This window comes from Oreochromis niloticus, linkage group LG10 (genome assembly GCF_001858045.2).
Source record: "Oreochromis niloticus isolate F11D_XX linkage group LG10, O_niloticus_UMD_NMBU, whole genome shotgun sequence".
Taxonomy (NCBI): Eukaryota; Metazoa; Chordata; class Actinopteri; order Cichliformes; family Cichlidae; genus Oreochromis; species Oreochromis niloticus.
The window spans coordinates 17,933,523-17,945,540 of record NC_031975.2 but is presented as its reverse complement, the minus strand read 5'-3'; the positions used below and the strand labels follow the sequence as shown (position 1 = coordinate 17,945,540).

At 39.4% G+C, this 12,018-nt stretch overlaps 2 protein-coding genes across 5 annotated transcripts; one reads left to right on the top strand and one right to left on the bottom strand.

Annotated features, from left to right (window-relative positions):
* Nucleotides 1–423: 423 nt before the first annotated feature.
* On the bottom strand, nucleotides 424–4,781 carry LOC100705761 (pyruvate dehydrogenase E1 component subunit alpha, mitochondrial). 4 transcript variants are annotated; one of them, XM_025911091.1, is made up of 12 exons: nucleotides 4,626–4,781; nucleotides 4,065–4,133; nucleotides 3,818–3,991; nucleotides 3,458–3,584; nucleotides 2,960–3,051; nucleotides 2,733–2,825; nucleotides 2,400–2,555; nucleotides 1,901–1,971; nucleotides 1,758–1,826; nucleotides 1,535–1,578; nucleotides 1,273–1,381; nucleotides 859–1,001 (listed from the first exon to the last, which is right to left on the bottom strand). In XM_025911091.1, exons 1-11 carry the CDS (start codon nucleotides 4,671–4,673, stop codon nucleotides 1,320–1,322), a joined length of 1,005 nt encoding a protein of 334 aa, XP_025766876.1. In that variant the 5' UTR covers nucleotides 4,674–4,781; the 3' UTR covers nucleotides 859–1,001; nucleotides 1,273–1,319. The 4 variants fall into 4 exon arrangements, with proteins under 4 accessions (XP_019219731.1, XP_025766876.1, XP_025766877.1 ...); XM_025911092.1 differs by having other exon boundaries at nucleotides 885–1,025; XM_019364186.2 differs by lacking the exon at nucleotides 1,535–1,578 and having other exon boundaries at nucleotides 424–1,001.
* Nucleotides 4,782–10,712: 5,931 nt separating this feature from the next.
* On the top strand, nucleotides 10,713–11,623 carry LOC100706022 (claudin-4-like). The gene has a single exon (XM_003446912.5). The coding sequence runs from the start codon at nucleotides 10,754–10,756 to the stop codon at nucleotides 11,339–11,341; it is 588 nt and encodes a 195-aa protein (XP_003446960.2). The 5' UTR covers nucleotides 10,713–10,753; the 3' UTR covers nucleotides 11,342–11,623.
* The last annotated feature ends 395 nt before the right edge of the window (nucleotides 11,624–12,018 follow it).

Below are 12,018 nucleotides of genomic sequence, written 5' to 3'. Positions count from 1 at the left end.
TTAAAGCCATTTTCCTCCTTTTAGTTTTGTAAGTGTTGAGACTAGACATTCTTAGACCATTGTGTGCTTTGTCAGAGCTGCAACCATGATCTTAAGACATGAGCCTTTTTTAATTTAAATATTGAAGCCTAAAAGTTAAATTTTGTAGGGTTTAAAATTGTATAAAGCCAGTGACAGAGGCATGTTAAGTTACATCCAACAATACCCCCCCCCGCCAAAAAAGCTACAGCTTCAAACTAGTCACCCAATGTTAGGTTTCACATTCCTAGTTCACCCACACTTTGTTTAAGCCAAGCCTGAAATGAATCCACTCTGAAAGGGCCTCAGGATTTGGAGTACTATGCAAACACATCTGCTCAACTTGAAGCAGCTTAAACTTCAGACCAGACAGTTGTGTGTCAAGAACATTTTGACCAGTTACCATTTGAAGAGAAGAGCACTTTCTCAAGTTGACTTCTTTAAGTATATAGAGCACAAAGCCATGTTAAGGTGATACATCCTGTGACACACCAAACATTTACAGCACCTCAAAAATTACCAGATTACACAGCAAATAATCTAGTCAGAGATTTAAGGAATAAATGTGGCTCAAGTCTTGTGAAAAGATGAAGTCAACCAGAAACCAATCACTAAACATTTCTAGCCAAGGTAAATATGGTGAAGAGCATAAATGTAGGTATAAATTGTACACTGGCAACACTGATAAGATTAACACTTCCTGAAGTCTTGAAATTGCTACAGTGTAGTAAAGTGAATCTGATCTTGTCTTGGCTCTGGTGAGAGGCATAAGTTTAAAGTACATGGTGTGCATTGAGGACAGGCGGTTGTCAAGAACTTCAGCTAATAGACTTCAGCTTGGTCCACGGGTTTGTGCCGCGCACCTCAAAAGGTGGCTCATTGTAGAAGATGTGGTTGCACAGTTCTTCCAGTGGGGGCTCCGGGTCTGTGGTGGCAAACTGAGCTGCATCCTCGATCTCCTTCCTCACTTCCACATCAATTCCCTACAGAAATGACAGACAAGGCATCTTCCAGTGTATGAGGCAATTATTTGCCAAGACATGTGATGAAACCTGGAGGATCTCATTTTAAATATGGTTGCAGCTCTCCCTTTACCCTCACATCTAAAGCATGCCATTAATATTAGTTCAAGTGAGAGCACAAATGTTAGTATGCTTAGCTAGTCAAGCTTCTATTGCTTGCTGCAAAGCAAAAGTCTAAACTGTCAGAAGTGTTGCTCATAAATTTGATTTCTACATCTCAAGCATTTCCTACCTTGAGTTCCTCCACACTAGCCATGTTTTGGCTGAGCATGTGGTCCTTTAGCATAGAGATGGGGTCACTCTTACTGCGCACTTCCCGGATCTCCTCACGTGTGCGGTAGCTAGAGGGGGAGAGGGTGCAGGAGAGTTGTAGGGATGCACAATGGTTGCCAACAAGTGTTCTTTGAGCATTTTAGATGCTCAAAGTGAAAAATCAGTGCCTTGAAATTTTGTGATCCATTTCTATGCAGATTAGAATAAAACTGCTACTTAACACTTCAAGTTATTTTGAAGCATCAAGTCTGTCAAATGGAGAAATCTGACAGAAGATACAGAATTTCAGTTTATCCCTAGGCAGAACTAGCCACCACAGAGGGCATACATGAGACCAAGGAGCAGAGGTAAGAGCCACAGGCATGGCAAAGGACATTTGTAAGATTAAACTAGGAGAACTTAAGTTGCTGCAACTTAAACTGGCTTAATTAGCCATTTGTTTACCTAAGTCCAGGATCGCTCATGCTGTGTCCATGATAGCGGTATGTCTGGAGTTCCATCAGAATAGGACCCGAGCAAAGGACAAAGAGTTTCAGAGAGCCAAGTTGCATTTCCTACACATGACAAATAAAAATTTTAAACATACCTTCCCAGAGCGACAGTGATCAGCAGCAAACCTGGTTGCTTCCCGGACACAAAGAACATCCATTCCATCCACCTGTGCACAGTTACTGAGTTTTAATCTCATCTTACAAAAGACTGACAAGGTCCATATGCAAGTTTATGGTTGCACCAGACACATTTGAAATTTGTCAGCTCTACAACGAGTCATAATAGGTGTACTTGTCTGTATTGCAGTCTGATAGTGAACTCCAGAATTCTGCAGGACTTTAACATTAGACTACCTGAGCATTTGAGGCTGCCATTTTCCAAATGGCATTTATCTCACTTCCATCTAGTGCGCATTGTGTTCGAAACAGAGTTCAGGCATGCATTTGTAATTGTGACTGAAACCCAGATTGAATAACTGGCATTTTGATTAAAGAGTGCCAGACATCAGGTTTTGCAAAATGAGAGCAGCTGTCATTTTGAGCTGCACTATTCTACAAGTAATGAGAGATGTGCCCAAGCGTGCCAGACCCCTACCCTCAGACCAGGAATGAACTCTCCTCTCTTGTAGTAATCTGTGCTGGCTGCAGCTCGTTCCACTGAGGTGCCCATGCCATACCGGTTGTTCTCGCAGACAAAGATAACAGGCAGCTTCCAGAGAGCAGCCATGTTGTACGTTTCAAAGATCTGGCCCTGTGGAATATACACAAGGCTTTTTAAAGGTTGTCCTGCAAAGTCGTCAAGTTACAGCTTCAAGACTTCCCAGAGTCTAGTCATGTTGTGCATTTAGCACAAATTTAACAGATACTGGCCGTGTAGAGCCAAGTGTTGCTCTTCAACCCATTTACGTTGAAAATAAACACTACATACCTGGTTGGCAGCACCATCACCATAGAGACAGACACATAGCTCATTGTTGCCCAGGTACTTGCAGGCAAGTGCTACACCAGCACCCAAAGGAACCTAGACAAGTCCCACATTGTGTGAACATCAGTGTTCAAGTCTAAATGCACAGCCAGTGTCAGTTCCAAACCAATGACATCCTTAAACCATGGAAAGCCAAAAGACCAGTAACAAGACACCTAGATGACATTTACCTGAGCACCAATAATTCCATTTCCACCATAGAAGTTTTTGCAGTACATGTGCATAGAGCCTCCCTTGCCCTTTGCAATTCCGCCTCTTCTGCCTGTGCATGGAAAACATTTGTTGATATAACGAAAGCATTTACATCTCAGTACACTTATTGATATTTGTTCCTAGATTCAGTAATGCCAAACATTTCCTGGAGCCTTAATCTCAGGGAATAAACCACCAAGGTCAAGCCACAAGTGTGCCAGCTTCATCGAATTAGGGAGACATTTCTATGGTCATCATCTTGTAACTGTAGTAGTCCATGTACTGGGCTCTTTAGGATATTCTTTAAGTTTCTGAACCTCAATAGCTTGACTTTTGGGAAAGATTAAAAACCTGTCAAGTTACTCGAGCAGGAACTGAACACTTACAACTGCCACTTTCAGTGGCAGTTGTAAGAGTGGCATAGTCAAAATGAGTCCCATGTTTACTGATCTTTAGCGTCTTCACCAACAACTCACCAGTGAGCTCAGCCATGATCTCCTTGACAGTCCCTCCCCGGGTGTAAGTGTAGCCATGGGCACGATATGCTGTGATCAGGTGGTCTGACAAGTTAATTGAGGCTTCAAGACCAACAGCACAGGCTTCCTATAATGAGAAAACAGCTTCACATGTCTGGACCTAAAGGGAGATTTATTGCAAAGAGAGCCAATGAATATTTCACAGGGCAATGCTTAGAGACTTCTGCCCCTCAGATACTGTGTTAAAGTACAGATTTCACATCAGATAGCAGTTCAAAGCCAGTTCAACATACTCGGCAGATATTCAAAAAAATTACACCACCAGCCCTGAGTTTCATTGTAGATCAGGACAAAACCAACCTGCCCATCATACAAGTGACAGAACCCTCTAATCATCTTCTGTTTGTACAGCTGATCTGCCTTCAGCTCCATACGTCTCATGATCTGTATTGTGCGGTAGTACTGCAGACCCTCATCACGAGTCAGAACCACCTGAGTGGCAGGGCCCTCATCCAGCTTGAAGAGGTCACATTTCTGGAGAAGCAAACACCCATGAGTCAAAGTGCCAAGTGTCAGTCTGTGTTCAAGACCTCAATTTCAATCTTACCTTTATTTCAAAGGTAGCCTGGGTCGTGAAATCAGTGAATGTGCGTGCTGACATAATCAGTGCAGCCCCCTGTTAAAAACCAATAAACACTTAGTCTTTAAAAGCAATGCACATCATATTCTGAAACAACTACAGAGATCATGAAGCATCCAAGACATTTTTTCTCAAGTGCTGTTCCCCATTAATCATCAGCCACTCAATACTTCCACTGGACTCATCCAAAACACTAGTGGTTCCTTCCCCAATAATAATAATAATAATAATAATAATAATAATAATAATAATAATAATAATAATAATAATAATAATAATAATAATAATAATAATAATAATAATTCCTTCATAGAACCTGGTTTATAGTTAAGCCATACACTGAACAGTCTTTAAGCAGACTGTCACAGTTTCCAGTAGTCTCAAGCCATCTAAAATAAGTTAGAAGTTCTTATCAAGCACAAAGAAAAATATTTCAGAGCTAAAGTTTTAAAGTTTAAAAATAAATAAGATAAAAACTATTCAATGCTTTTAACTCAGGTCACAATAATAAAACAATTCAGTACTTACATTCCTCTGGGCACTCACTCGAAACACACTTGCAATAGTGGCCAACATTTGCACTAACCCAAGACACAACTGTCCTTCTGGCTTAGGGGACTTTTCCCTGTCTTAAATATTTGCAGCTAAAAACACAGCTGACTGCAATCCCTCTGATGTGCATAGCACAGAGTGAGGTGAAAGCACTGGAGGTAATCAGGGTAAAGTGACTGCACCTGCAGGAAGGAGTGGAGTTGAGCAGCAGTTTACTGATTAAAGGACTGGATGTTGTTGATTTTAAAAGAATATGTAGACATACTATTGATGATCATGAGGAGCCTGATACTCTCAGGTGATCTGTGTGCCCTGATAGCTGGGCTGTGTTTTATTGAGTAAAGGGTGTTAAATTACTGTGTAGATTATTGTCCATCACCCTTTTTGGCCCACTCTGGTTGTCACTTGGATATTTCATACTGTGTTGTATACTTTTTAAACAAGGGAAATTGCTTCATGAGCTTAGTAGGATCCTGGAAATCAATTTTTGAAAAAAATAAATAAATAAAGGATCTGTCTAACTTGGGAGCTGCTGCCATACTGATGTTTTCCCCAACCACAGTCTCAGGCCTTGATCTGTTTCTGTTCCATCCTACATGTCTTTGAAGAAATATTCTCAGTCCAACTGAGGATGTGGTCCCTGCCAGTTAAAATGGTAGTTTAAATGCCCTTTTAGGTATGACCTATAAGTTTCTGCAGTATGTTTATCCACTTTGTAAAGGCATTTGTATAAATTTGTGTTGCTGAATCAATCACAACCATTAGTTTAGTTATCTGCAAATAAAACATTTCACCTATTAGCATAACAGTGCTATATAATTCTTAGATGCTGTTAAACTTTGATGATCGCTATTGGTGTGTCCTTGGTCCTCCAGGTAGATGCCAGCGTTTTCTGAAATCTGGTGAGTGAGATCAGACTGCAGAGATCCTGATCCTGTAAAAAAAATTAGGAGAAAAACATCACTGTACACTTTCATGAAATGAATTAAAGTTTATATAAGGGAGAAAAAAGGTTAAATTAGAGCAGAGCTCTGGGGAGCAAAACAATACAACATCATCTGTTTGTATTAAATGTGACCTTCAGCCATTAAATTGTGATGGAGATGGCAATATCACCTAGCCAGGTGTGTGACCTGGGAATCTACTGAGCAGGCGACCGGTTTATAGCTTGAAACTCGCACACACGGTCACTGAATGCACTAAATGATCTCAGTCTTACAGACAAATGTGCTGTAGAATAAAAAAACAAGAAGCAGAAAGAAAAAACGAGTTAAAAGTTGCACATACTATAAGAAACATGCAGGGAAAGAGAAGATTAAAGAAACACCTCTAAAGCTGCTTATCTGACACCAATATGAGATACAGATAAACTCAGTTGAGAAGTTTAGATGTGAAATAAAGCCCATTGTACCTTTTTACTCCTATAGTTGAAATTGTGTTTGTAATATTGTATCCATTCACTTCCACACTTATCCCGGCCCAGCAAATCCATCCATTCTCCTCCGCTTATCCAATTCAGGGTGGCTGGAGTCTATCCCAGCTGTTATAGGATGAGAGACACGGGCACAACCTTTGCAGGTCACCCGTCACCCGCAGGTCAACCGCTTCACACTCACACCTATAGAATCATCAATCAACCTTTGGACTATGGTAGAAAGCCAGAGTACTCAAAAATAACCCACACAAACTCCACAGAGAAAAGCCCGAGCCAGATGCTGTGAGGCAAAAGTGCCAACCACCACTGTCCACATTGTCCACATTCATTTTAAAAATTTTTAAATGTCTTTGCAGAGTTTAATCATTTCTCTCTATTATACAGCACATGCACTTTCCACAGGTTATAAGCATGTTTCTGCACATTAAAATGGTTACATATATGCCACTAATTTATTTTTATTTTGTTTTGATTTCCTGCCCCGTACTGAATCCATCATACACTCCCAGCTACAAGTACCGATACACTAATAAAATATTGAAACTGATTAGGTACAGTCTACAATCTTTTCATGCCTAAAGATGAATAATCCAGATTGAGGTTGTCATAATGAAAGGGTTAAATAGCTGTTAGTGTGCCTCAGTTTGTTTTGCAGCATGTTTCACAATATAAAAAAAACGATAATGTCATGTCCGATTTAAAAACATGAGGACTTACACGTGAGCTTTAAATGAGCTATCCTTATCTTTAAATCTAACCTCTCTTCTTCCTCTCCTGTCCTCTTTCTTATCTTTCTCCATCTCTGAGTGGCGGTGGCTCTCTCTTTTTTTTGTCTGCCTGTGAAATACAGCAGCTGGACCTTTAGTTAGCAACACACTGACAAACTGTGTCAGTGTGTTGCTGTGTGTCTGTTTTTGGCAAATGCAGATATGTTTTTATGGTCCACTGTTGTTAGGCAAGGCAAGGCAAGGCAAGGCAAATTTATTTATATAGCACAATTCAACAACAAGGTGATTCAAAGTGCTTTACAGAGACATTAAAAACAAAATAGATAAAAAGCATGATTTAAAATTGATTAAGACAAGCAAACAAACAAACAAACAAACAAAACAGTAGATAAAATCAGTAGTTAAAATGTAAGTTTTGGAATTTAAGCTTAAAAGTGTGGATTTGGTGCTTTATTCAAAAGCAGCAGAGAACAGGTGAGTCTTCAACCTGGATTTAAATAAACTGAGTGTTTCAGCTGATCTGAGGCTTTCTGGGAGTTTGTTCCAGATATATGGAGCATAAAAGCTGAATGCAGCTTCTCCGTGTCTGGTTCTGACTCTGGGAACTGATAAAAGACTGGATCCAGATGACCTGAGAGATCTGGAAGGTTCATACTGGGTCAGGAGGTCACTGATGTATTTTGGTCCTAAACCATTCAGAGCTTTATAGACTAGCATCAGAACTTTAAAGTCTATCCTCTGACGGACAGGCAGCCAGTGCAAAGACCTCAGAGCTGGACTGATGTGGTCCACTTTTTTGGTCTTAGTGAGGACTCGAGCAGCAGAGTTCTGAATGAGCTGTAGTTGTCTGACTGATTTTTTAGGTAGACCTGTAAAGATGCTGTTACAGTAATCAAGCCTACTGAAAATGAATGCATGGACTAGTTTTTCCCGGTCCTCTTGAGACATCAGATCTTTTATCCTTGAAATATTCTTGAGGTGATAGTAAGCTGATTTTGTTATTGTCTTAATGTGTTTTTCTAAGTTTAGGTCTGCATCCATCACTACACCCAAATTTCTCGCCTGGTTTGTGGTTTTTAGGTGTATAGATTGAAGTTCTCTGGTGACCTGTAATCGTTTTTCTTTGGCACCAAAGACTATTACTTCAGTTTTGTTTTTGTTTAGCTGGAGAAAATTGTGGCACAGCCAGTCATTAATTTCCTCAATGCATTTACCAAGAGCCTGTACAGGGCCTCGGTCTCCTGGTGACATTGTGATATATATCTGTGTGTCATCTGCATAGCTGTGATAGTTTATTTTGTTGTTCTTTATAATCTGTGCCAGTGGGAGCATGTAAATGTTAAACAGAAGGGGTCCCAGGATGGAACCTTGGGGAGCTCCGCATGTGATACTTGTCTGCTCAGATGTGAAGTTACCTATTGATACAAAGTATTTCCTGTTTTCTAGAAATATTGCTAGGAAAATTACTGGAAATGTGTAGTTTTGCATCCCTGATTCCTGGCTGTTATAACAATTTTATTTATTTAAAATGATATATTGTCTGTAATTAACAATTGCTCTCTGACCTGCTCCCTAAATGGCATGCCACCTTATAGCTCCATCTCTTATTTAATTTTCTCCCTCTCTCCTCTACCTTTCCTTTGATCGTCCAGTGCACTGTGCAGCTCGTCTAAATCTCCTACATGTAGAGACGTGGGCCTTGCAGTGTGAGAAGAGGAGGGTGCACGTGTAAATATATGCACTTTGAGATGCCAGCTAAAAACAGTGCAGCGAGAGCATAAAGTGTAAATGACAGTTCCACACGATGTGCAAATTCTCACAGCTCTGTCAACTCACTCCAACTCTCATGCAAAAGAAAAGTCACAAAGGTCTTGCTTTTACCTGATTATCATACTAGGCTCATCTTTTATCCACAATTCCCGAGAAGTCAAAACTATTTTCTAAGACAGTCATATTTTATTGCTTAAAAATGCGTCTTATGGCTGTCAACAATATTGGTGTTCACATGTTCTAAGTAATATATCTTTATTTATTTTGTGGCTTGGAGATTGCAGCATCAGTACAATTTAATGTGTGCTTTCTCACGCAATGTGAGCCAACGAGTGAGGAAGCCACTCGAGTGGTTCCAAGTATGAAAACCACATAAACACCAGTTCCTGCTCAGCTGTCGCTCACTGTTAAATAACTGGAGCACTCAGACCACATCACCCCTCCTCTTTGAAGTGGTGGAAGACAGTTTCTTGGTTTGGCCTCAGCCATCATCAGTTTCCCGATATACAAATAAATCTATCAATCAATAAATTAACTGGAACTTTAAAGAGAATTAAACACAAACTGAAAGCGAAGAAAGGTAGACAGTCAGAGACACTGTATACACAACTAACAAATAAATAAAAACTTTTAAAATAGACAAATGTAGGTGTAGAAAAGCATGTCTTGCAAAGAGAGAGATAGTGAGAGAAAAGGACAGGCTGCATCTGCATCCACATGTTATAAATGCTGTAAAGTAGAACATGAAAAACAAATGACAGGTTGACAGAATCACAGCTTGTCAGCTGATTTTAAGAGGCCCACAAACTTATTTAAACTCACAGCTAGCCACCAGGAAATCTGTCACTCGAAGTGCTCATCCAGAGCTTGTTTTCTTGTTGCTAGGCTGCTCATTTAAAGCAGCCTGTCTGTTAAAGCAGGACACTCAAGAAAATAATAACATAAGTACAGCCAACATGGCTGTTTACAGCTGACTTCACAGTTTTATTTTAACTTGACAACTGGACTGTTGACTGTTTTACACAACGCTGTCCAGCCTCCTCTGTCACTGCTGCTGAAGCTTCGTGGCTGGCAGTTCCAGTCTCTTCTAGCGACAAGCACCAGTAACAGCAAAGTGATGTGTGATATAGAAGACACATAATTAAATCATGGCTGGCAGCTCCTTTACTTTTGGTTGGTCTGTGTGGGCGAGACAACTAATCTCACCACGTACATCTCGAATAAGTTGAGTATACATGACATAGTTCCAATAACAATTTTTTAAAATAACAGAAATATTTTGCACATATCACATTAACTAACTTTAGTTCCTTAAGAAGTTTTTGAAAATGTATCCAATTATGAGCACACAGAACAACATGGATCACAGAGGAGCCTTAGATTATCTGATCTGAGGCTGAGCCAACAGATGAGTAAACTGCACTGAACAAAAGTGTCAGACCATGTGGATGTTCTACTCTAAATTTCAGTAAACTCAGTAAAAAGCACATACCACTTCATTTAAAACACACGATCACAAGCTGAACCAGGAATAAAGCAACAAATTGGAACGAGAACATCTAGTGATGAAGATGAGCCTGTTAACATAGTTACAGCTACATTTCAGTGACTGAACTACAAGTATCTACTGGTAATGAAGATACTCTGAAGTCACGTCTTCTTCCTAGGCGCTCTACATTAGCATTTGCTATGAATAAATCTCACATTTCAGTGATACTGAAGGAGTTTATATTCGTCTATTTATGATGAAATAATAATGTTTGATTTTGTTTTAATTTAATCACAAAATGCTGAATCATTAAATAGTTTAAATTAAATTAAACCAAGATTTCCACAGACCTTTAAAAAAAAAAAAAGTTGTATAATCCAATTATTACATTTTTTTTTTAGATTTCATTTACAAATATATGCGATTTCCTTTTTCTAATTATACTTTTTGCATTTTATGCCTCTCTGAGAGTCTGGGTTTCCTTCAGAGAACATTTTCAGCTTAAAGGCAACAATCTGTCATCTCCTTTAACAGCATGATTAGTGAGTTAGAAAGCTACAGTCAGCTCCTCTGATCATGAACAACACCTATAAACCACTTCCTGCTCAGCTCTTTTCTAAATTACTGCAACTCTCAAGAACACACCATCTTTCCTCTTTGAAGAGCTCAAGAAACCTTCATCATGAAACCTGGTAGGAGACAGCTTCTAGGTTTGGTCTTGGCCATTTTCGGAGTCCTGGGGACCATCATCAGCTGTGCTCTCCCCACATGGAGATCCCCTAAGTGGAGTAAATCAGAGGGTTTGTGGAAGTCCTGTGACTCTGATTATCATTACTATCCACGACCAACAACACTGTGCAAATCTTATGATTCTTTGCTGGACTTACCTCAAGACCTGCAGGCTGCCAGAGTGCTCATCGTCATCGCCATCATTGTCGGGATCTTTGGGGTGATGGTTGGTGTTGTCGGGGGCAACTGCACCACCTTGGTTTCAAATAAAAGGAAAAATAGCAAAGTGGCTATAGCTTCTGGAATTACCTTCATCATATCAGGTGTCCTGGTGATCATTCCAATCTGCTGGAGCACCATCACAACTCTCACCATGTCGAGAACCTATTACTACGGACCTCCATTGATGGGAGCCTCACTCTACATCGGCTGGGCCTCTGCAGGGCTGCTGTTACTGGGAGGAAACCTCCTCTGCTGCTCCTGTCCATGCAGTAATGAGAATGACATTAAAGTTGAGTACTCCAAACCCAGCTCTGTGTAAAAATATATAAATACTGCAATAAACTAAATAAGGCCTACATTTAAATGTATACAGTCACTCGGGATCAAGAGAAATGTTTTAGAAAAGCTTTACTATCTGTATTTTCCTTTAATGAGTAAAAGAATAAAGCATGAAATGCGACCAAAACAGGCAAAAATGTTCGCAGTGTGTGTAAAACAAATATTTCTTTTAGTGTCTTTTTATAATATATTAAAGTTATAGAAACAGGTTTTTCTAGGTTGTAGGTTGTAATCTTCTTCATTTGAAATTTCCAAAAAATCTGACAGTGAATCCAATGTTTTAAGTGTAGGTCAGTGTGAATAGTGTCCTCATTTTTTTTTTCATTTTCTTTCTTTATGTAAGATTGCATGCCAGTAAAATTTTATAATAAGTGAAGGTGTATATGTACAAGCAAGTGATATTATGTTCTTTTTTTTATCTGATCATGATGGATCTTTTTCTGTGAATATTTAATGAACATCATCAGAACGTGTTTGTGTTTATGTAGATCTCTCAGGATTTAAAAGACTAATGAGAATTAAAGTTTTATTTTATTAAAGATCAAGAGTCGGGGAGAGGAAAATATTTTTATCAAAGACAACACTGTTGAGCTTCATTCTTTGCATTTCTAAGTTACAGTGTATTTACAGTGTAAATATCTGTTATAAAAACCAAGC